Source organism: Acinonyx jubatus, chromosome A2 (genome assembly GCF_027475565.1).
Source record: "Acinonyx jubatus isolate Ajub_Pintada_27869175 chromosome A2, VMU_Ajub_asm_v1.0, whole genome shotgun sequence".
NCBI lineage: Eukaryota > Metazoa > Chordata > Mammalia > Carnivora > Felidae > Acinonyx > Acinonyx jubatus.
This window is the reverse complement of record NC_069383.1, coordinates 102,165,071-102,187,500: the sequence shown is the minus strand read 5'-3', so window position 1 is coordinate 102,187,500 and position 22,430 is coordinate 102,165,071. Positions and strand designations below refer to the sequence as shown.

General features: G+C 50.4%; 1 protein-coding gene across 21 annotated transcripts in view; it reads left to right on the top strand.

Annotated features, from left to right (window-relative positions):
• IKZF1 (IKAROS family zinc finger 1) overlaps positions 1–22,430 on the top strand; it is a 98,588-nt gene that overhangs the window by 15,715 nt on the left and 60,443 nt on the right. For all 21 annotated transcript variants that reach the window (XM_053218717.1, XM_053218726.1, XM_053218718.1 and 18 more), the window contains 2 exons: positions 1–17; positions 7,841–7,960. The exon at positions 1–17 is cut by the window's left edge and continues 37 nt beyond it. In XM_053218717.1, the coding sequence (XP_053074692.1) occupies positions 1–17; positions 7,841–7,960 (137 nt within the window). The remainder of the gene's footprint in view (positions 18–7,840; positions 7,961–22,430) is intronic.

Genomic DNA, 22,430 nt, shown 5'->3' with positions numbered 1-22,430 from the left:
CATGTCCCGAGTTTCAGGTGAGACCCTTGTGGGATATACTTGGATGGGGGGCCTGTGAGGACGGCTCCGCTGGGTGCCAGGAGCCCAGGCGCTCGCCAAGCTCCCAAGAGAGGAAGACAGGCTTTCCTGCCAGAGGAAAGACCAGCGTGGAACTGGGGTCCGTGTTTTCTGCCAACTCTTAGAGTTCATCCCAGTTTGAGAACCTCAACAGAAAAATCTCCCAGATAAAATTAGTTTTCCTATGAAATACAAGAGCAACCTGGAAAGAGTTCCATATAGGTTGATACTCTTTGGGAGGGTGGGGGGAAGGAAATGACTGCTTGATCTGCTCTAGACCCCAAACCCATGCCAAGGGTGGTGTTTGAGAGGGAAAGCAGGAGAAAGACAGCCGGAAAACACAATTTAGAATATCTGTTAAGCTTTGCTCCCCTTTGCTGAACATTTTTTCGAGCCATATTGGATGTGGCTCTTCTCATCATGGGGACCCAGGACATGGAGTGGTCAGTATTGGGAGGTGAGGCCCAAGGGCCCATCACACACTGTCCCGCTAGGCGGTGTTGGACAGGATGACCCATCAGCCCGTCCGGCAAAGCCTGTGTGGCTCCCGTGTTCTGTGGGAAGCCCACCCTCTGTCTGGCCCTGCATCTGGGCTTTGGGTTTTCAGTATTTTACCTTTTAGAACCTAACAGGCTCATGGCCAATCCCGGGGTTGGCCTCTATGGGAGAATGGCCTGTCCTTGGCGGCTTGGCTGACCTGCCCCCACCCGTTTACAAGTTTTTATTGAATTCTGCGTCTCGGGACCAAGCGTGTGACAGCTGCCCCACTTGGTGGATGTTCGCCCACTGGAGAGTGTGCAGGAGAGAAAGTTCGAGTTCACGCTGCAAGCCCAGACGTCTCCCGCCTCCTCTGGCCCAGCTCCTCCCGTCATCCCGTCACTTGGCAAGCGTGGACTTAAACTCCCCAGGCTACCGAGAACAAGGCCAAGGCTAGCTTGTCGGCCCAGCCGTGTAGGAGCGTCACATACGTGGGCGGAAGTGAGAACTGGCCGGCAGTTTGGCATTTCCCTGTGTGAACTACGTGGTACTGAAGGAGTTCTTTCTAGAGTTGCACCCACGAGCGGGCAGGGAGTTGACCCAGACTCTCCCTGCAGCGCTGATGCTAATGTCTAAAAACTTGGGCACACGGGCACACTGATTCAAACCGCTCTTGTGAACAAGGATGATGCAAAACCTTCATACTGGAACAGGCCCAAGACACGTGCCCAAGTGAAAGCGGCGTTCAAGACAGCACGCAAAGCGCGATCCATTCTGTGAAATGAAAACAAATCACACACACCACACACACATTCAATCTACATGTTTGCATGTTGAGGAAAATTCTGGAGGGATAGTTAGCAATCTAGACTTCCCCTCTGGAGCTTGGTGATGGGAAGGAGGTCGGGCTGTGGAGGAAGAAAAGGGAGCCTTTACATCCTTATAGGCTTCATATCTACTATCTTGCTATCTTTAAGGTCTGTTTGCATTTATGTCTCTCAGACACATTTCTTTGATTCTGAAACAGGAGTACAACAACAGAAACAACAGAGAGGGAGAAAAAAAAAAGATTGGCTCTTGGAAGCCTCCCATTGGCCTGGGGAAGCGGGTCCCACCCAGGATTGCCAGAGGCCTCAGGGAGAGGGAATTAGCTTGTCAAAAAGGCAGGATGTTAAAAACTTCCATAGGCGAAGAGACCCTTTCATTGTTTCTGATTTCTCTTGGGTAACTTCTTTTCCTTTTAAGTTTATTTGTTTATTTTGAGAGAGAGAGTCCCAAGCAGGTTCCCAACTGTCAGCACAGAGCCCGACGCAGGGCTCAAACCCACAAACCATGAGATCATGACCTGAGCCGAAGTCAGACGCCCAATCGACTGAGCCCCCCAGGCACCCCTCACTTAGGTAGCTTCTAAGGTGACACATGAATGAAGCCTCTGTCCTTTGAGGTCCCAGAGTCACAGCTGAAGGCCCTGACCCGGGTGGGCATCTCCAGAGTGTTTTGTCTCATATCTTGTCAACAACGATATCAAAAGCCTTGTTTTCCTCTCATTGTTTTCTTGCCCTTTACCATGATGCAAAACACTCAGTTTTTCTGGTTGCTGGCTTTTGAAAGTGGGCATTGGGGGAGGGGTGCAAGAATGAAGGGAGTCCCGTGGCCCAGGAAGGCCTGAAAAAGGAAACGCCTCTGTGGTCGAGAAGATTCCAGATCTGGTCTGAAATGTAGTCTGTATACACTCAGCAGAGGAAATGCTCCTTCCAAAACACGAATGGTGTAACGGGCAGCATTCTAAACAGCGAGCAGAACATCTGAAGCGTTGTGCCATTCTCCCGAAAGATGGGAAGGACACTTTCTGCTTCTTGCTGGTTCTCCAGTTCACACCTAATCACGTTGCTTTTTCTCTCCCATTTCTGAAATGGAGGATAGTGACAGGTAGCTGTGGAATAAGGATGTACATTTAGTCAAACGGGAGTTGACATTCTCGATACGCTGAGGAACGTGTGAGTGAATCACCCTCTTTTCCCATAAAATTCTTCAATGTCAGGTTCTGTCTATAGGAAAGAAAAAACATAGACTTTCCAGGTTGAACCCTACGAAGTTGCCAGTTTCCTGGGTTCAAAAATGTTCCAGCATTGGTGGTGCCATGGGGAGTCAGCCTAGCATCTGTGAAACATTCACTTGAAAATCAAAGAAGTTCTCAATATCGGACGTTTTTTCAAACTGCCTTGTTCTTTCTTGCTGGGGTTTTTTCCTAAATGTGGACTGAGCCCTGGTCAATGGGGTCTTGAGAGTAGATACTCAGTAATGTTACTGACTCACACCCACGATTTGAGACCAGGTTACTGAACAGGTTTAGCAGACAGTCTGCACGAGCAGTCTCTCCCTAACTTAAAAAAAAAATTTTTTTAATGTTTACTTATTTTTGAGAGAGAGAGAGAGAGAGAGCACAAGTTGGGGAGGGGCAGAAAGAGAGAGAGACACACAAAATCCAAAGCAGGCTCCAGGCTCTGAGCTGTCAGCACAGAACCCCATGCAGGGCTTTACCTCACGAACCGTGAGATCATGACCTGAGCCAAAGTCAGACGTTTAACTGACTGAGCCCCCCAGGCACCCCCGGGCTCTCCCTAACTATAGGGCACTTGTCATTCATTCTTTGGGCAAAGTTTTTTTTGGTTTTAGTTTTGGTTTTGGTTTTGTTGTGTGTGTGTGTGTGTGTGTGTGTGTGTGTGTGTGTGTGTCTTCCTTCTTTGGCAATCTTTCCAAAATATTTTTATGGCTATGCATTATTTTTTGCTTTCGTTTCTAAGGGAAGAGACAGCCCATGGGAGAATAGGGGTGGTGAGCCCTGTGTCCATACCTCATCTCTGTCCCCAACTGTGGGACCTGAGACAGGTTTCCTGCCTCTTGGACCACCATAGCATCCTCTGCAAAATGAGGGATGTGAACCAGTCGCCATTTAAGGGTCCTCGGGCTCCTATGACCCTAAAGCTACTTTGGATGTCTTCTTAATGGTCTTTGTAATGTTTGTTGGAATAGGGAAAGAAGTATGCTCCACAGGCATACATAATCTGCTTAGGGAAATGAGCCTCATATACTGAAGTGTGTGAGTGGAAATGTGCCTCATAGTAAATCACATTGATTGAATGTCTACCCTTAGGAAACACTGCCCCAAGCATTCTTCTCTTTTCAACTTTACACGCACCCGGTGGTGAAGATATAGGTACCATTTTCTTTGCCTTTTTTAAAAAAAAAAATTTCTTAACATTTATTTTTGAGAGACAGAGAGAGACAGAGCGCAAGTAGGGGAGGGGCAGAGAGAGAGGGAGACATAGAATCTGAAGCAGGCTCCAGGATCTGTGCTGACAGGCTGACAGCAGTGAGCCTGATGTGGGGCTCGAACCCACGAACCGTGAGATCATGACCTGAGCTGAAGTTGGATGCTTGGCTGGCTGAGTCACCCAGGCACCCCCCAGCTACCATTTTCAATTTGCAGAGAATTTCAGTGAGTGACCAGAAGTCTCAAAGGAAGCCAGGCAGCATGCTGGGTTGCAAGCTTGTTCACTATTCAAGACTTGGGAATCTATATTCTGAGTTTTTATTTACTCCCAGGAATTACATTCCTCTGGGTCATTGTATATAAAAACCACTCTTGGGCGCCTGGGTGGCTCAGTCGGTTAAACGTCTGATTCGGCTCAGGTCATGATCTTGTGGTTCATGAGTTCGAGCCTTGCGTCAGCCTCTGTGCTGACAGCTCAGAACCTGGAATCTGCTTCGGATTCTGTGTTTCCCTCTCTCTCTGTGCCTCTCCCACTCCCTCTCTCTCTCTCTCTCTCTCAAAAATAAACATTTTAAAAAATTGAAAAAAAACACTCTTGCATTCGTGAGGTGGGGAATCACAGACCTTTGTTGGATGAATTTTAATCTACCTGAGAAATTAAATTAACTGGCTTCTGATAGGCAAATTATACAATTTTCTCATCTAATTTGCCCAAAACACTTCTCACAGATTACCTGTGCTTTATTTAAAGCAGAAGCAGTAGGAAGATTAAATATAAATTGGTAAGAAGTTTCTTTCATTTTTCTAGCAAAGTGAAATTATACTTCCCCTCCTAAATGATTCCATGAAAATAATAACCGTCCTGTGGACAGTTTTATGTGCCGTCGTGTCTCTGAGCGTGAACTTGGGAGAGGTACAGGCACTTGGCACGACACGGACCTCGTGTTTCTGTGGCTTGCTGACGTGTGCAGAACAGGTTCCCTAAGCTTCTTGGATAGATTAGCATTCACACACATTATTTTTCCATCTTCAACCAGCCGTGGGAGATAGGCCAAAATCAGTTTTTTAGCCTCATTTTACTGTCTTGAAGGGGTGACTTATGCCATGTTACTGTTGGAATGATATCCTGGTTCAAGTGACTTCTGGTCACCCTGCCTTAATGTTTGGGATGTGTTGACCTAATGACCTTAGTTGTGTACCTTTTATACTCCTCCCGTGGTTTTGCGTTTTAAATGGCTAACCGGGCAAATTTGGTTAAAAGCGACCCACACAAAAAGCTTTGCTTAACAGGAAGGCTTTCACAAAGCGCTGAGTGTTCATCGTAGAAACCTCCCACAGGGAGAGAACCTAAGGACCATTGGGCACAAAGGATCGTGGGAGTGATTCATGTCTTAGCGGCCGCCCAAACTTTGGGGGCTTTTAGGCGACTCGGACCACCTCTTGAAAACTCTCAGTGAGTGAAGGCGAGTCCAGGCCGTGTGACAGCAGAGCCCTCGGGGGGGAGGTGAACATATCCCCCTCTGCTCGCCACCAGGTCTGACTTTGTGCACCACTGTATACACCAGGGGTGAGTGTTTACTGCGCCTTCTCCCCAGGTTGTCTGTCCCGTGTAGAATCATCATCCCCACTGCTCTCTTGGTGGCATTTTCTCCCCCATGCAGGAAACAGTGGGAGGGCTGAGAGTCGGATGACGGGCACTGGAGAGCTGGCATTTCGCTCAGTGCCGGAGCCCGACCATACCCACAGAACTCGTAGGGGGAGCATCTGTTATATGAGCGTCTTCAGTGTCATGTGGTCGATCTTGTTCCCCAATAAACAGAGCAGTTAAGGGACCAAAAGAGTCATCGAGAGTTACTTGCACATCCTGTAGCATCAGAGACCACGTTCCTTCATTGGGTAAGTCCTGATTCTTCTTCTGAGAGCATCATGGGATATCTCAAAGGGAGGTATCATGGAGAAGATAAACAGGTGCATAAAGATTAGTTCCTCAGCCCCCCACGCCCACCCCATGATAACGACAGTTGGTTAATCACAAGGACACACGTGCGCACCGCCTCGCTCACTCTGTTATACACATTTAACCTTTGGGTCCGTTGGTTCAGCCAGGGGTCTCCACCGTCTGTTCTGGGGGGTTTGTCAGGAGGTCTTTGAGAAGGCAGGTGGCCTTCCAGCCTCCCCACCCTGCAGTGTCCCCACTTTACACGCAGAAGATTGGTTTTTGTATATCGAAGTTCCATGTAAGATCCGTCTTAGCAAAAGGAGGAGAAAGAAAAGGAAATAGTGGAGGAGGAGGAGAAAAGGAGGAAGGAGAAGGAGGAGGAGAAGAATTGTCCTCTGACCACCCCCTGCCGTTCTCAGAGTCTGAAAACCATTGCTCTTGGCTGTCATAAGGAGAAACCAGTTATCAGCTGGCCCGTTTCCCTCCCGTGTTCTCCTGCTCAATGGAACGCACCTGCCTTCCGTTTGTCTTTGGCTTTCTGTTTTCTTGGGACATCCTCGCCTGCCCCATCGTTAACGATTCGGGTTGTACTGGCTCTCCAGACACACCCAGTAATGCTCTGTGTGAAAATATGCTAACTGCAGCGACCACAGCCAAGCTGGAGGACTCAGCCACGATGTCTTCTTCCTAGCCGTGTTTTCTGGGTCCCGAGCGTTTGTGTGCTCTGTGAGGATGTCTTCGCCTGCGAAGCCAAGTCACCAGCCCTGCCAGTGAATGTGTAACCCCTGCCTTCCACTTTTCTGTTAACCTCCTTGAAGGTCTTCGTCTCCACCGGGGTCCTGCAGCCACTCTGATGGGTTATTTTGCATCAGTGTCGTTTCGTGCATGTGGTCTGTGTTGCCTAAGCCAGTTTTAAGTTGTGTCTAGAAGGTTGAAAGGGACAGGTGCTTCAGTTTCAAGGGAAACAAGAGGGTTTTCTACCAGTCATGGCTTCCCAGCGCTGGGTTTCTGGGAGTCGGAGGGGAGGGTGGGTTCCCCAGTGGGGGAGCCTCTAGTTAAACGTAATTCTAATGGGGTCAGAATAGATGTAGCCATCCTGTAAAACCCGATTTCGTTTGCTGAGTCGCACTTGGCAAAGGAGAAGCGACTTTTCAGTTGTGCGGATCCTTTTGCTGTATTTCAAAGTAAGAATTCCACGGAGAGAATCGTGGTCCCAGGAGGCATCGGATTCCCTGTTCCTTCTCTTCCCAAGCCTGCACTCCCCGCCAGGTGGAATCAAATCAGGCCACTGGCAGAATATGCCCTGGCTCTCTAAAAGGCAGTGAACAGCTCCAGCACGTGTAGCTCTGAGCAAGATAATCAGTCAGCTGACCTTTAAAACAAATTAAGTGGAAGGTGGGAAGAAGCCTGATTGCGGGAGGGTAGGTTGGAACCAGCTTACAGGAAAGAACGTGAGCTAGTCTTCAAAATGTAGATGCCTGAGCACTGAGTGGCTCAGGCAGTTGGGCATCTAACTCTTGATTTCGGCTCAGGTCATGATCCCAGGGTTGTGGGATCAAGTCCCACATCGGGCTCTGCACTGAGCATAGAGCCTGTTTAGGATTCTGTCTCTCTCTCTCCCCCTCTCTCTGCTCCCCCCCCCCCCGCTGTCCCCTCTCTCTCTAAAATAAAAATAAATAAATAAATAAATGAAATTTGAACGTAGGTGCCGTTGGACCCAGGCACAAAACTTCCAGGAGTTTATACTGTGATGATTGTTGAGAGCATGTGCAAAAGTTGGCCACTGGGATGTTCATCACGGTGTCGTTTAAGAGGAAAAAAGATGGAAAGCCATATACATTCACAAAGAGAATAAAGGATGTAAATAAATCCTAGTGTGGCCATGCGATGGGGTATCACACAGATGTCCTAAATAAGGCTGTGGAAGTCTGGTCACTGGCATGGAGCAGTGATCGTGAGAATGTCTGAAAAGTACCATTGATTTGGGTGGACTAGACCACCCCATATTATCCATAATATAGAAATCTATGTAAATCACCACCCTCGGCAGTGACCACGACCCCAGACACTCAAGCTGCTACTTGCCTCCCCAGGGAAGGAAAGCCCCCCGGTGAGTGACACTCCAGATGATGGGGATGAACCGATGCCCGTCCCCGAAGACCTTTCCACCACGTCTGGAGGACAGCAGAGCTCCAAGTCCGAGAGAGGAGCGGGTGAGTCGGCCGGCCGGGCGTCCCATTGACGGGCTGTGGCACACTCTGTTCCCCTACCACCTAGGTCCCTTCGTCTCCTTCCACAGTCCTTGGTCAGGCGTTTGGGATTATCTCACCTGCCGTTTCCCCTCAACCGCCATGTTAGGAAGACGTGGGGTAAAGGTCACCAAGGTGGGGCCCTCATGTGTGCGGGAAGACAGACAGGTCACCGTGGCCGTGACACTCACATGCAGGGGCCAAAGAGCACAGTGGGAGAGCACCCTGCATGGGGGCACCATCCATAGTGCTGTCTCCTGCCTTCGGGTGCCGCAGAAATACCCGGTTTTATGGGCTCTAGGTAGTGACAATTATACATTGTATGCGTTATGGCAGTAGGGTGAGTTAGCGTGAGAGCTTCAGTTTAGAAGAAACCAGGTCTGCCCATTTTATGTTGACCCTCTCAGCTGCGTGTCTTAAATGCCAAATTTAATGCAAAATAGAAAATTTTAAATGTTACAAAAAGCCTTTTGTCACATGCCTTTTCCATAAAGAGGTTTGGAAGTTTCCACAGTCCCTGCCATGGTTAACTTCCACGTTACAGTTCACGTTTGGAAAGTCCGGTCTCCCCTCTTGGTTTTATAGAACGGAGGTCCCAAGAAGTTCAGCAAAATAACTGAGGTCAAAAACAGAGTCAGAATCAGACTCAATTTCTAACTCAAAGACTAGTTTTCACACTTTATGCCATGTTCTCACGAGATAATGAGTCAACAGTTCCCTAGAATACCTATTTTCTCTTTCTTTTTTGGAAGTAAAAAAAAAAAAAAAAACTATGATATTGAGAGCCATGTATTTGCACAAAAGAGTGTCACGTAGGGGACGCAGGTGGAAACAAGGAGGCATGGATCCCATGTGGAGAGGCCCTGGAAGCACCCACAGCCGAGGACGGTGATGTGTGTGAAGGTCTCGGGGTTCTGGAAACCACCGCAGCTATCTTTCTATAGGACATCCTGATGTAGTAACCAAGAAATGCATTTTGTGTTATTTCCATGTGTCTTAGAAACCAAGAAGACTCTGGGTATAAGGGTTCTTTTACAGAAAAAAATAGCTACACAATTCGTGGTGCAAACAGACAAGGATAGTGGCCAAATCCATTCGTTCGAGATGAACCAAGGAAACAAGTACATTTATGACGTATTTTTCCTATTAGACTGTGGCCACTGGGCGTGGGGGAGTGGGTGGGAAGAGAAACAGTTCTGGATTTTCCACATCACTTCTGGGATTCCCAAAGTTTGGACACAGAAGAGCCTGCTGCTTTGTCGTTGACACATTTATTTTTAAGATCAAGTCGTATTGGTGTATCACGTACAGTGCTAGCTAAGCAGTTCCTTTGAAAACACATTGACATAAATCAAAAAGCCAAATTTCAAGCCAGTGGTGGCACACATGTATGATGTTTACATGTATGATGTTTACAAAGATGGCACCCGAATAGCTAATGTTGGGGACGGCCCTGCATCGCACACCTCCCCCCCCCCCCAACCGTCCTGGAAGCAGCCAGTGAGGTGGGTACTGTTCTCTGCACTTTGGACTGTGGCAGGCGCGTGCTCTTGACCTACCTGGGACACAGAGGAAATTAGGTGGCTACGTTGCCACCAACCGTTCCAATGAACCCGGAGCCCAGACATCAGCATCAGGACTCTGAAGTCGTCGTGGGTTAACCAGTGAGCGCTCCCTGCTTTCTCCACCGCTGCCCTGATAGTTGGCTGATTCCCGGAGAGCAGAGGACAGCATGGAATGTACTTGGTATAGGTCAATACACCCTCCTTACAGGTGCCTTCACGATATTCTAGATGCACCTCTTGTCAGATTCCAGTTGCTGGGGACCTTTCCCTAGTACGAGGCCACCAGGCCGCTGGCGGGCACTCCTGACTCCTTCCCAGGCTGGTTTGCTCGGCTGAGGCTTGAGCTCTAGAGGCTAGTGTGCCCTGGGCAGGTGTGGTGTGGAACTGGGGCTGGTCCGTAGTTCCCTGTGGTCTCCCACCAGTGGTCCCTTGCCACGTGCGACAGGATTTTTTCATCCGCTTCTCCTACTGGGATGAAGTTTGTGACAGATGAATTCCAGAATTGTAAAATTTAAGACACCTGGAAAGCCTCTCTGGCTTGGCTTGTAAAGAGTGGTTGCTGTAGCCGTAACAGGGCCAGGCAGGGAGAGCCATTTGAAGGGGGGTGCCGAGACGCCATTTCGGAGAGCCAGCGCTCCCCTGGAGGGGCTAGAGGTCAAAGCCGGTTATGGATCGCTGCCAGGAAGCCAAGAAATGCAGAAGCATGGAAGCCGCTCAAATGCGCAAGAGGGGAGGGGTCTGAGGAGCAGTTAGAGAGAGCGAGAATTCCAGAAGACCAAGCGCAGGGAGGCATCAAGGCAGTCGGTTATTCTCCGTGGCATCTGAGTTTTAGAAACCATGCTTTAGGATTTTTGTAGGAAACCAACTAGCATTAGCGTGTGCTGATAGGTTGTTTCTGGAAGTGACTTGTCATACGTGGCGTTAAACAAATTAAGTGTGCAAGTGGCAATAGGAGATGATGGAAAAAAAACCCCGGGGGGTTGTAGATGGGAGGATGGGGGAGGTGCGTTTGAAGCCCTGTGTCATCAGCTCCACGGGAAGAAGCCAGAAGAGCAGAGGGGTGTTGGAGGGCAGACAACAGGAAGTGAGAAACAGCCCCTCCCTTCACCAAAGGAGTGAAGTGTCTTTGTTGAGCGCTGGTCCCATAGAAGGAGTGGCAAGGGGTGGCGAGGGCCGGTGGCGCAGGGGGAAGGCTGCAGAGTCAGAGAGGATGCTTCTCACGTCCAAAGCCGAGCCTTTCTCGCGGCTGGCCGTGTGCCTCTGGCCAGACTTTCACCACCTTGGAGCCTGTTTCCTCATTTTCAAGAGGCAACAGCGGTGAAACTCATCTCATTTCCAGGGCTTCCAGGGTTACATGAAAAAATAGAAACCTACTTTGCTGAAGACGGAGTGGCAAAGGCAGAACGTAAAAAGGACAGTTAAAAAGCAGAAAAAGGAAGCAATTTGTGCAAAGCAGATCTTGTAAAGATTGATGAGACAGAAAGACCGCCCTGTGGCTGGTCTGCTGGAGGGAAGGGAAAGAGAAAACAGGTAACGTTTGGGGCCCTGAGGACAGAAGGACAATTTATTGATAATAATAAAAAAAATTGACCCAAGGAATAGGCAAACTGAAAATAGAACCCAAATAGAGGAATTAGAAGAGAGCTTGGGGGTGCTGGCCACTGCCCGACCCAAGTGGACGGACAAATGGCCAGATGCCCCAAAGGTGCAAACTCTTTGGCGATAATGGCCCCCTGGCAGGTCTGCTTTAAGAGAGACCATGGGCCGTGGCTTCCAGTAATGTTGCCCTTCAGGGGTAGACACGTCGAATCTCAACCCTAGTCTCGGACAAATCGGTGGGGAGTGGTAGAAACCAACCCCGCCCGGTGGAGAGAAGTGGCAGCCCTAATTTTTTTTTTAAAAAACTGTTTTAAGTTTATTTATTTATTTTGAGAGAGGCAGAGAGAATCCCAAGCAGGCTCCGCACTATCAGGGTGAGGCCCGCTGTGGGGCTTGAACTCATAAAATGTGAGGTCATGACCTGAGCCAAAACCAAGAGTCAGGTGCTTAACCGACTGAGCCACCCAGGTGCCCCAGAGGTTCTACATTTCATCCCTTCGCCCAGCGTTGGAGGAACCCTGGAGGACCGTGTAGAAATATGGCCTCCTGGATTAGAGAGACAGAGAGAGAGAGATGGGGACCAGATGTCACAGGAGTATGGCTACAGCTCTTACGTGCCTCCATTTTCTTCTGGGCCCGAGTAAGAGGAAACAGAGACATGAAATGTAACTTGGAGAATTGAAGTTGGAGGCAGAGGAGAACTTCCGGGCGGGGAGGGATGTCGTCTTCTTCATGGGACGATAGCTTCTGCTTCTGAAGTGGTCTCTTTAAAAATGAGAGAAGTCTCACCTCTCTGAAGTGGTTGTGTGTGAAAGCACGTAACACAGAGCGTGTACTCAGTGACCGCTTCGGGCAACCCGACGTGTACCCACTTCACCATGGCAGCCAGGCGAGACACGTGGAAAACTGGGGCTCGAGATTTCTTCTAGGGGCTTTTGAAGGCATCTCGCGTAGGAATGATGGCAGGGATTAGCATCCCACAAGGCAGATAGATAGCCTTGCTCGGAAAGAAGCTACAAGCTTCCCTATTCTCCGCCTTTATTCAGTGACCCCGCGCCTCTTCCTTCTTTGCTGACTTGTCCTCCCCTCGCGTGAACAGGGTTCCGAGTCCCGACGTTAGGCACGGGTCCTCCTCAAGCCCTAGGGTGCTTTGGGGGAGCGCGCAGGCCTGGAAGCGGGCCCTGGCCTGGGGTCAGAGGCTGGCTCCCTGCCATGCAGGTGCGGGGCATGGAGGAGGCCCCTCCCCTGTGAATGGAGAGGGCTGGCAGGGAGGCAAGCCTGGGGGCCGGAGCAGAGGAGGAAGGGAGGAACCAGAGTCAGGGAAGAAAGATGGGAGTAGAGATGGCTGTCCCTGAGGAAGACAGTCAGCAAACGTACAGCAGTTGACTCAGTAGAAGGCCAAAGACTGGAGACTGATGGGGGTTGCTGAAGGCTTGTCCCAGAGGGCTTGGCCACGTGAGCAGATTGTGAGGATCCAGTCACTCTCCAGTTACTCTGGGCCTGAATGTGGGGCAGGAACGTGTATTTACGCATGCCGCTGCTTCCTTCTGGAAGGTGTTTCTCTTGCACTGCTCACTTGCATGACCCACCCCACCCCAGGGTCGGTGCTTTGTTTCAGGACCTGTCTCCAGTAGGCAGTGTGTCACGTCCCAGGGTGGTGCTTGGAGCCCAGCTCTGCACCCCCCGGGTGGCCTTCTCGAAGCTAATCTGGCTTTCCATCGAGTCCCTTGGATCACGGTTTGCTGCTTCACACGCTGGCAAAAATGGAAAGGAAAAAAAAAAAAAGGAGAAAAAAATTCTAGATTTTTTCCCCCTTTCCCTTGAATCCAGGAAAATAATCAAGGATGTGAAGACATGAATTTTCTTTTTTTTTTTTGATGTATGCAAAGTAAAAATCCCTTCACTGCGTCATGAGTTCGAGGACAGATTTGGAAGAGTCACATGCTTTTAATTGGTCCATCAGGGTGCCCGATCTCACCCTTCGTTTTCAAGTTTAGGCAGAATCCCAAGGCAGCGCCGAGAGGTGGCTGTGTGCCTGGAAGGCTTCTCGGCAGCCTGGGCACGAGGGGGACACGGTGCAGAGAGTTTTTCCCGATGGAGAGAGAAAGCAGTGGCTTTGGTCTAATTGGAGATTGGGCGCCGGCTTTTGAGGACGGATGCTATGCCTCCTTATCTAATCAGCAGTTAGAGGAAGTTGTTTTTATCTGTGAAATGCATCTCCTCTGAACCGATAAACCCCAGTTTGGTGAGGGAGGAAAATTATCTAACAGCATCTGAGCGCTGGCTGCATTCGAGCTCAAGCGCCTTCAGATGGGATACACCCTTGCGAAAGCAGTCCCAAGGCCAGAAGCTGTTTGCACGACTCCTGGTGGCTGGCTGGCTGGGTTTGGGGGGTTCATTGTCCTTTGAGGCAAAACTGAAAGCCTGTCACTTGGATTCTTGTTCACCTTGCCGTGCGTTCCGTGCAATGGCTCCAATGGTGCAAAAGCGTAAGATTCTGCATGACTCCCCTGTGGCTCACTGTCCCCGTCTCGGAACACCTCCCTGAGAGGGACGTGTTGTCCCCAGGACGTTTCCAAGCCCCGATGATTGCAGTCAGAAAGACTCCCATTTTCCTGAATCTCCCCAAACATGAGAAGTGGCCTCACGAAAGTGGGTTTGCCTCCCCCGCCCAAGACTTCCAGGGTTTCAGAAGAGCAGCTGGTATAGAACACGTTCATTGGTTCCCGTTGGAATGTGTTTTTGTCACCCCTGTGTCGTTGGCCAGTGCAGAGCGCTGAGGCTCCGTGGGGGTCTCCGCAGGATGCATGGCTTGTGGCGCCCCGGAGAAGGGCGAGTGACTGTGTGTGATGCCAGCATCATCTTTTACTGTGTTTCCTGGGGACGGGCGGGACCGGACCACACACGTTGAAGAACATTCCTTGGAAAAAAATGAAACTGCCGTGTGTGTGTGTGTCTCCTGTGTGGTGTTTGACAAGAACTCACAGTTCCCCTGGAGGAACATCTCTGGGCTGGGACTCCATTCCTGGCTCTGCTGTGTCCTTCCTTGCTGGCCCTGGCAGGTGGATTCACACCGTTCCCGTCCCCGGGAGCTGACAGGACTCACCCTGCCCACCGCTGTCATGTGGAAACCACGGGCCAGGCGGCTCACAGGTGGACGGTCATCCACAGAGGCCACTGCCGGGTAATCGCTATCTTTCCGTCCACCGGGCTCACCGTGAGATGTTCCGCGGCACCTGGATGGATAGGCGTGTGCCGGTGACACCTCGCGGCCGGCGACTTTGCGGGGAGACCCTAATACGAGTGACCTCCCCCAAAGCCCAGCGTCCTTAAGAAATGAGGCAGAGAGAGCAGGACATGGTCAGTCTAGCAAGGCCTTTAGATTCCCAGGCCAAGAGCAGGGGACAAGGAAGAGTCCAGCCCGGACTGGACAATGTGGGAGCGTTACGCTGCCTCCGTGGAGGGGCACCGGTCAGGAGCGTGTGTGTGGGGATGTTGGGCTGCTGTGCTGCTCTGTGCTGTCCTGTCCCTTATGGACTGTCCGGTGAGGGCCCGTAAGGACTGCATGTGCGCACGAATAAATGCCCACAACATCCCGGAGGTTCTCAAGGTATGATCCAAAGCAGGGCCGCCACGGGAGGCTTCCCCTGCTGGATTGACTTTGGGATTTGTGCAGATACCATTGATGCTGGCTTAGTTGTTTGCTCAGACCTCGGCTTCTCGGCTCTTAGGACCTCCCATTCAATAACATTCATGCCGACAGAGCCCTTCGTTGTGCCGAGCTGATGCCATGATGCCAAATGCACAGGGGGTAGTGGCCAAATGCACCACAGTGATACACAAAAATGTAGGGAAGGAAGACTTGCTCCTCGCTGAGCTGGGCGGAGGGGAGAAGAGGGTTGGGGAGGACTCCCCAAGTAGAAGCTGGAGCAGGTCAGAGAGCTGAGCCACGTTGGACTTGAGGAACAGTGGTGGCTGGGTAGAAGTCAAGAGCGCGGGTGAAGAGGCTTCCTCCTGGGAGTGAGGCGTGATGCTCGGATGGGACCCCTCCCAGAGTGACAGTCTGGGGGATGATCGTGCCGGATCCGTGTGCTGGAGAGAGCCCTGGGGACAGTTGACAGGGAGACGCAATTTGTGCCGGAGCGTGAAGGCTGCCGCAGAAGGAGGCAGGGCGGTGGCTGCCATATTTGTGCATCACTCAATGTGGAACATGCAAGAGGTGACTGCAGCCTCCACCTTGATGACTGGAAGGCGGTCATTCCACTGAGCAGAATGGGAATACATGGGGGGTTGGGTCAACTAGACCTGTGATGGCAGTTGGTAGCCAAGGAACCTTCTGGAAGGCAGGATGGGTGTAAAGGAGGCATATTATTGTCTTGGAGAGAAGGCAAGGAAGGAGGCAGAGAATGAGCTGTTGGATTCAGGTGAAATTTCTAGAGAGAAATATGGTGTAGAAGCCACTACGAGAAGAAGTGATATCGAGGGTGAGAAGGGTGAGCGGTGCTGGAGAACGGGGCCTTTGGGAGATCAGTGGTGGATCCCTAAAAATAGCTCAGCAGGACGAAGGCCTGAGCCCAAGCGTCGGGGAACACTGGTGAGCAGAGGGTAGGAAGTCTGCCCTGCCTGCAGGTTGATCTGTAGGAGGAGAATATGAATGTATATTTGAAGGCCAATAGGAAGGAGCAGGTGGAAAGGAAGGATTAAACTAGAATAGCCCAAGGGGAGGCCCAGGGGAGGTAGGCTGAGCCATCCTGGGCTCTGCCTTGGCCACATCCAGGCCTGCAGCATGCTCCCCGTGGCCTTCTCCCTCACTGCCCTCAGTCTCCATCCAGAAGCGCCGGAAAAGAGGGCCTTCCTTGAGCCCACCCTGGATGGCATCGCCAGTCCGTACCTCCCTACCCTGCTGTTGTTCCCAGCCCTGCCTGCCACCACGCAGAAAGAAAGCACTCCTCTGGGATTTGCTCAGTCTGCACCCCCAACAACTGGACCCCCCATGCACCGAGTAGGCCTGCGGGGCATGTACCAAATGAGTGCAGGGAACGGGGCAGTTGCTCTCTCAGGTAGGACCCCAGAGAGAGGAAGTGAAGGGGAAGGAGTTAAAGGCTTTGTCTGAATTCAGGGTCCACCCTGTGGATTATTTTAGGTCGCTGTTTCTCAGTGGCAACAGTCGGTATTCGGGGCAGAGACGCCTTCCTTGGCTGAGACTGTCCCTCCCGCTGGGGGATGTGAGCCACTGGTGTCACACCTGACGATAAATGTCTCCACACATTTCCCAGGCGAGCCCCTGGATTCAAGCCCTGCCCTCGAGCCTGAACACGTCAACCCCACACAATTGAGCACATTCACTGGGGCAACTTTGGGCTGATTAATGTAGTCAGTAGGTTCTGGAACCTGACTATGGATTTCTTTTACAAAAAGAATTCCTGTAGAAAAACTGGGCCACAGATGGTTGAAGAACTCTGCCCCTGGCGTTTCCAACCATGCTTCATGTCTCCAAAAGTGCATGTTCACTTTGAAAAGTTGCGGGGGTGCCTGGGTGTCTCAGTTGGTTAAGCGTCTCATCTGGGCTCAGGTCATGATCTCGTGGTCTGTGAGTTCGAGCCCTGCGTCCGGCTCTGTGCTGACAGCTCAGAGCCTGGAGCCTGCTTCAGATTCTGTGTCTCCCTCTCTCTCTGTGCTCCTCCCCTGCACTCTCTCTCTCTCTCTCTCTCTCAATAATAAACATTAAAGAAAAATTTTTAACAAACAAGAAAAAAGTTTCCTTTCACAAATAGAAATCAGTGTTTATCTCCATTTTATTCTGACAAATTCAGGATCACATCGTACTCAATCGATTTACCCAAGGCAATAGATTCGTGTGCACCAGGGTAGATAGATCAACAGCATTTTATGTCCTAGGTGGTCCGGTCCCAATTTCATTTTCTGCTCTGTTCCATCTGTGTTGAAAGAATACCGAGCTCTGGGCATAAAACAACCAACCGACATTTCGTTAACTTTCCTGCTATATGGGGTTTCAGAAAGAAATGGAAAAAAAAAAAAAAAAGGTTTTGAGTTGTGGTTACCACTCGCCACCTGTCCTCCTATCTGGTTAGGACATTTTCTGATTTGGGAAGTGTAAATATAACTCAAAAAAAAAAAAAAAAAAAAAAAACAAGCTTCCCCTCCTTTTATGCAAAAAGTAGAAAGATTTAAGCAGAGCAGAGCCCTAACCATTGCCTTGCAAAGTTTCCACAGAACCATTTCAATTAGATGAAAAGGCTCAGTGAGGCTGGCGGCCCCAGGAAGCCGTCTTACTGGTTCCACAGCTCAACAGTGGTTGGGGCCAGGCTACTGTACCTGCCAGATAAGCCCTGCGTTCTTCCAAGTCTAAGCAGAAACTACAGGGCACGCATTACCACAGATCTGCTCAAACCCTCAGCCTGTTAGGATTTGGGGGTGGCGGGGCAGGGAGCGGTTGACAGACTCGTAGGGAACTTAGAAAGTATGTTCAAGGTCGTGGTGTGCCGGGGCCAGCGGGAATATACCAACTGTTAGAGGCTCAGAGAAGCTTCCAGGCTCGGGTTCAACTGTTGGTAGCTTGAAGCCCGCTGCGGTTGGAAGGATTTCCACCACAGAAATCGGCAAGTGCTACGAATTAGGGCTTTTTTTTTTTTTTTTTCCCCTTTTCTTTTTTGAGAGCTGGTTTACCTGCGCGCCACTGGCTTAAGTTCTATTTTAATGTCATCCAGCTGCAGTGACATTCGAAAGCAGGAGATGCCTTGGTGGAGCGCTGTGGGGACAGGAGCCGGTGTTTGTGGAGCGGGTTATGGAAGAGGGGCGAGGGGAAAACACGAGTGCGTCCAACCAAAGGGTTGGTTCCGGGTGACTCTGCCGTTGAGGTCGCAGCCTGGAAACGTCACACGGCGCTGGCCTGTCTTGTATGAATACACAGAATGCCCCCCTCGCATGCTGGTTTTGTTGCTGGGAGTGTGATTAGAAAAGCATTTCCGTGGGGCATTCAGTTGGTTAAGCATCTGACTTCAGCTCAGGTCATGATCTCGCAGTTCATGGGTTCAAGCCCCGCATCGGGCTCTGTGTGGACAGCTCGGAGCCTGGAGCCTGTTTCGGATTCTGTGTGTCCCCCTCTCTCTCTGCCCCTCCCCTGCTCGCTCTCTCTGTCTCTGTCAAAAAAATGAATAAATATTTTTTAAAAAAAGCATTTCTGTGCCTAACCGATGAGATATTTTTATTCCTCTTGATGTTATTTTGGCCTGAAGGGCTTTCAAACGCAAAGCAAGGCTTGTCCACGTTACAGGAATAGGTGACTTTTTTCCAGGAAAGCGTCTAGCCTCACCAAATCCTTCAACACTCGGGATCGGGCTTCTGAAAAGAAAGTTTCGGTGACTGACTCTCTTGGATTACATACAACCCTGAGGTGTCTGTACAGACATCTGGGGGTTGGCCCCTTCCATTGTCCTTGGGCGTGCAGTGGCTTCAGTAGGGACACTTTCTCAGCAAGGGCTCGGCCATATGCAAGCAGCTGGGGACATTACCGGAGGCAAACCCGACTGTCCCAAGCCCCGCGGACGCTCTTTGCAAGTTCCTGCCTCAAAGCACCTGCCGGGTGCTGCAGTCCCAGTAGCCAAAGAGCCCTCTGTGCCCTACTTAGGGGGGGAGCGAGCTGCAGGGACCTTTGAGCATCGGGCCTTGGGTGTGTCTCTGCAAGGCTGCCTGCCAGGAGAGTATTTCCCCCACAGGGGATGTGGCTGCAGGCTGTCGATTTCCACTGAAATCACCCGGGCAGGATTCCGGTGAAGCCCTGAACATCCGGTGCCTTTCCCCACCGGGCGGGTGCGATCGATGGAAGGCCTCCAGCCAGCTCCCTGCTGCAGAGCGCGTGGCAAAGGTGGCCATTCTCTTTTTCAGAACGAAATCCTGCAGAAATGGGAAAAGAACTTTTTTATGACGGCCCGGCAGGCGGCTCGACGATTCTTTTTTGTCTCTTCTTCTTGGAGCCCGGCAGAATCATCCTGCTTTCACAATCACCACGCTGTGCAGCGAGCGATCTAGAACCCCGCCAGGGCCCCCAGAGCGCTCAGATGGCCCGGGTTCACGCCATCGTGTTCCATAATGACCATTAACGACTCTCTGGTGTGGCCACCCCTTTTTTCGTCCTGGAGTCACAGGGGAATCTGTCTTCGGTGAAATTCACGCTTGGTAGAGAAGGCTGTGGTTTTGAGTGAAGTGGTTTTAACCCCGAGAAGATAACTGAGTTATTTTGTCACTGTAAACACTACCTAGACTCACAACTGCAAAGCAGTGCCATTGTCGCTAATAAAACAGTCCCCATGCTGAACTTTGGAGCTGCCAGCACTAAAAGTTCTGTGTTTGTCTTCCTGTTTCAGTAGGTGTTTCTACAGTTTTGTTTTTTGTTTTTTTTTTTAAGTAGGCTCCATGCCTAGCGTGAGGCTCGAACTCACGACCCTGAGATCAAGAGCTGCGTGCTCTTCTGACTGAGCCAGCCAGGACCCCTCACTGGCTGTATTTTTTTTTTTTTTATTACTGACGGGGTGTCTCCTAAAAACTCATCCTTAAGATCAGGCTTCCCTGGATGCACACACAGCACGTGCACACAGGCACACTCTCTAGATGTCCCGTGTGGCTCTTTCCAGTTGGATCCTGGGCAGACAGCCGGGCTCTGTGCCTTCTGACACGTGCCAGCTCTCAGTCCTTGTCTGGGAACAGGGGTATCACAGATGAGTAAGAACCCGCATCCCTGGAATGTATTCGTGAACTGTAGGAATCAGATGTCCTAGGGCAGCACTGTCCGATGAAAACAGCATGAGACACACAGCCATAATTCTCAATTTCCCAGTAGACTCATTCAAAAAGAAAATGGCACAGGCGAGATCAATTTTAATTTACCTGACTGGACGGGGCACACCCCAAGTATTCTTATTCGAACACGCACTCAACATAAGCCATCGTTAGTGAGTACTAGACTGTTCTTCGGTCGTAGTCTTTGAACCGCAGTATGTGTTACACATATGACACATCTCAATTCACAGTGGCCACATTTTGAGCACTCAGAAGCCACCTTGGCCAGGGGCCACCTGCTGGATGTCCAGAGTTCTGGAAAGGGCTGTGCCACCTGTCATAGAAAACCTTTTCAGATTGATCCTTGCTGAAATTTAGCCAAAGCTGGTCATTTATCACTGCTCCAAAGTAGCGTTTAAGTCAGTTTTCTCTTCAAAACGTTTTCTCAATTGTCCTCCCCGATTAAGGTGAAAATTTGCTTGTTTTGGCTCTTCTGTGTTGGGCCCCATTTGATTTAGAGAAAATCTAGGTCCAGTCCAATTTTTATGTCAGTCTGGTTTATTTTATGTAGCTCTGTCTTTTTTTTTTTTTAATATTTATTTTTGAGAGAGAGAGAGAGAGAGAGAGAGAGAGAGAGCAAGCAAGCAGGGGAGGGGCAGAAAGAGAGGGAGACACAGAATCCAAAGCAGATTCCAGGCTCTGAGCTGTCAGCACAGAGCCCGGCGCGGGGCTCAAACCGATGAACTGTGACTTCGTCACCTGACCCGAAGTCGGACGCTCAACCGACTGAGCTACCCAGGCGCCCCAGCCCTGTCCTAACTGGAGATGACTGGTCGGCCTCTCATGAAGTTCTCTAAAATAAGGAGAACAGGGCAGTCTGTCAACGTGCAGAAACCAGTTCGTTTTCCAAAGCCGAGTGACTGAGTTCCGTGCAGACAGAAATACAGTCCTTTTTGTTTTGAGGGTTTCTTTTTTCTTTTTTCTTTTTGAAATGAGGCAATTGCTTTATAGACCTGAAGCACATTCCACGAGCACAGCATTTGAGGACAGGCATAAAGCTTCTAAGACAGACACCATCGCATCTGTGAAATTGTTTGCAAAAATTGGGGACAATGAAGCTTCTCAATAACTTCCTAAAAGATACTGCTGCAGCCTGATGAAGTGATGGGAGCAGAGGTGGTAAAGGGAAAGCTTTTTTATTTCTTTTAGTAGGAAGGGCAGCAGCAATCTGCCTGTAGGGAAGCCTGATGTCCCTTGTCACCTTTCAGCACCCATGTCCCGAGAGCCCGGCCAGGGGGTGCTCGGGCGCCCGACCCTGCCTCGCTGCGTGCAGCCCAGACCCCAGCCTTCCTGTACGAGGATGCCACGTGCTTACTAATTGCTGTCCTTCCTGCATTTCGGGAGACAGCTAGTCCTCCTGTGGCTGCTGTGTTTCCTGAGCACGCCAGGACCCACAGAGTCACAGATTCAGCCTTGAGGCTCTGATTGTCCTATTCCTGTCTGGTGATCCTTTTTGCTTTCTTCTCTGCCTTTCTTCCCTTCCTTTTTATTTTCCTTCTTTCTTAATCCCCCCCCCCCCCCGTTCCTTCTTCCCTCCTCCTTTCTTGCTTTTCTTCTCTCTTCCTCTTCTTCCCTTTCTCCCTTCCTTCCTTCCCTCTTTCCCTCTTTCCGACCTTCCTGCCTTCCTTTCTTTCAACATTGATCTTGGTACAGTTTCATCAGAATTCTGTGCCTTGGGTCCAGGGACCAGTGGCTGAAACCTTTTGGCCAGGAATAGACCATTTCAAGAGGCCAGAGGCAAGGCCACCCCAGGTACCCTCGGGTCCCATGTACCTGTGTGGTAGGTAACTGAGAGTCAGAGCCACACGAGTCTCCAGGTCACTAACTCTTGCTTTTTGCTGCTTGTTCAGCGAATTAGACAGGGGTTACCTGCCATCAGTTAGGGCGCGTCTGGGCGGCTCAAGTCGGTTGGGCGTCTGACTCTTGATTTCGGCTCGGGTCATGACCTCCTGGTTCGTGAGATCGAGCCCCACATCAGGCTCTGCCCTGACAATGTCGCTTACGATTCTCTCTCTCTCTCTCTCTCTCTCTCTGCGCCCATCCCCTGCTTGTGCTTTCTCTCTCTCAAAAAAAAAAAAAAATCTTAAAAAAAAACCCACCAAATTTTAATTATAAAGCAGTGAGAATTGTTTTCAGGGCTGCCATAAAGGTTCACCCGAAAAGAACTCCTCTGGACGATGAGTCTAGCTTATCGTAGAAGGTTTTGAAGCAGAAGGTCTGGGTTAAATCTGGTCTTTCAGCCTCACTGCAGCCATGATGCGGGGCAGACTAACCACGCACTACCTTCATGTGCAAAACACACTGAATGCGTCCTGCGGTTTTCCTAAATGCAGAGTGTGGAAAGTGCTGTTTTAAAAGTGTGTTAACCTGGGGGCGCCTGGGTGGCTCAGTCAGTTAAGCTTCCGACTTCGGCT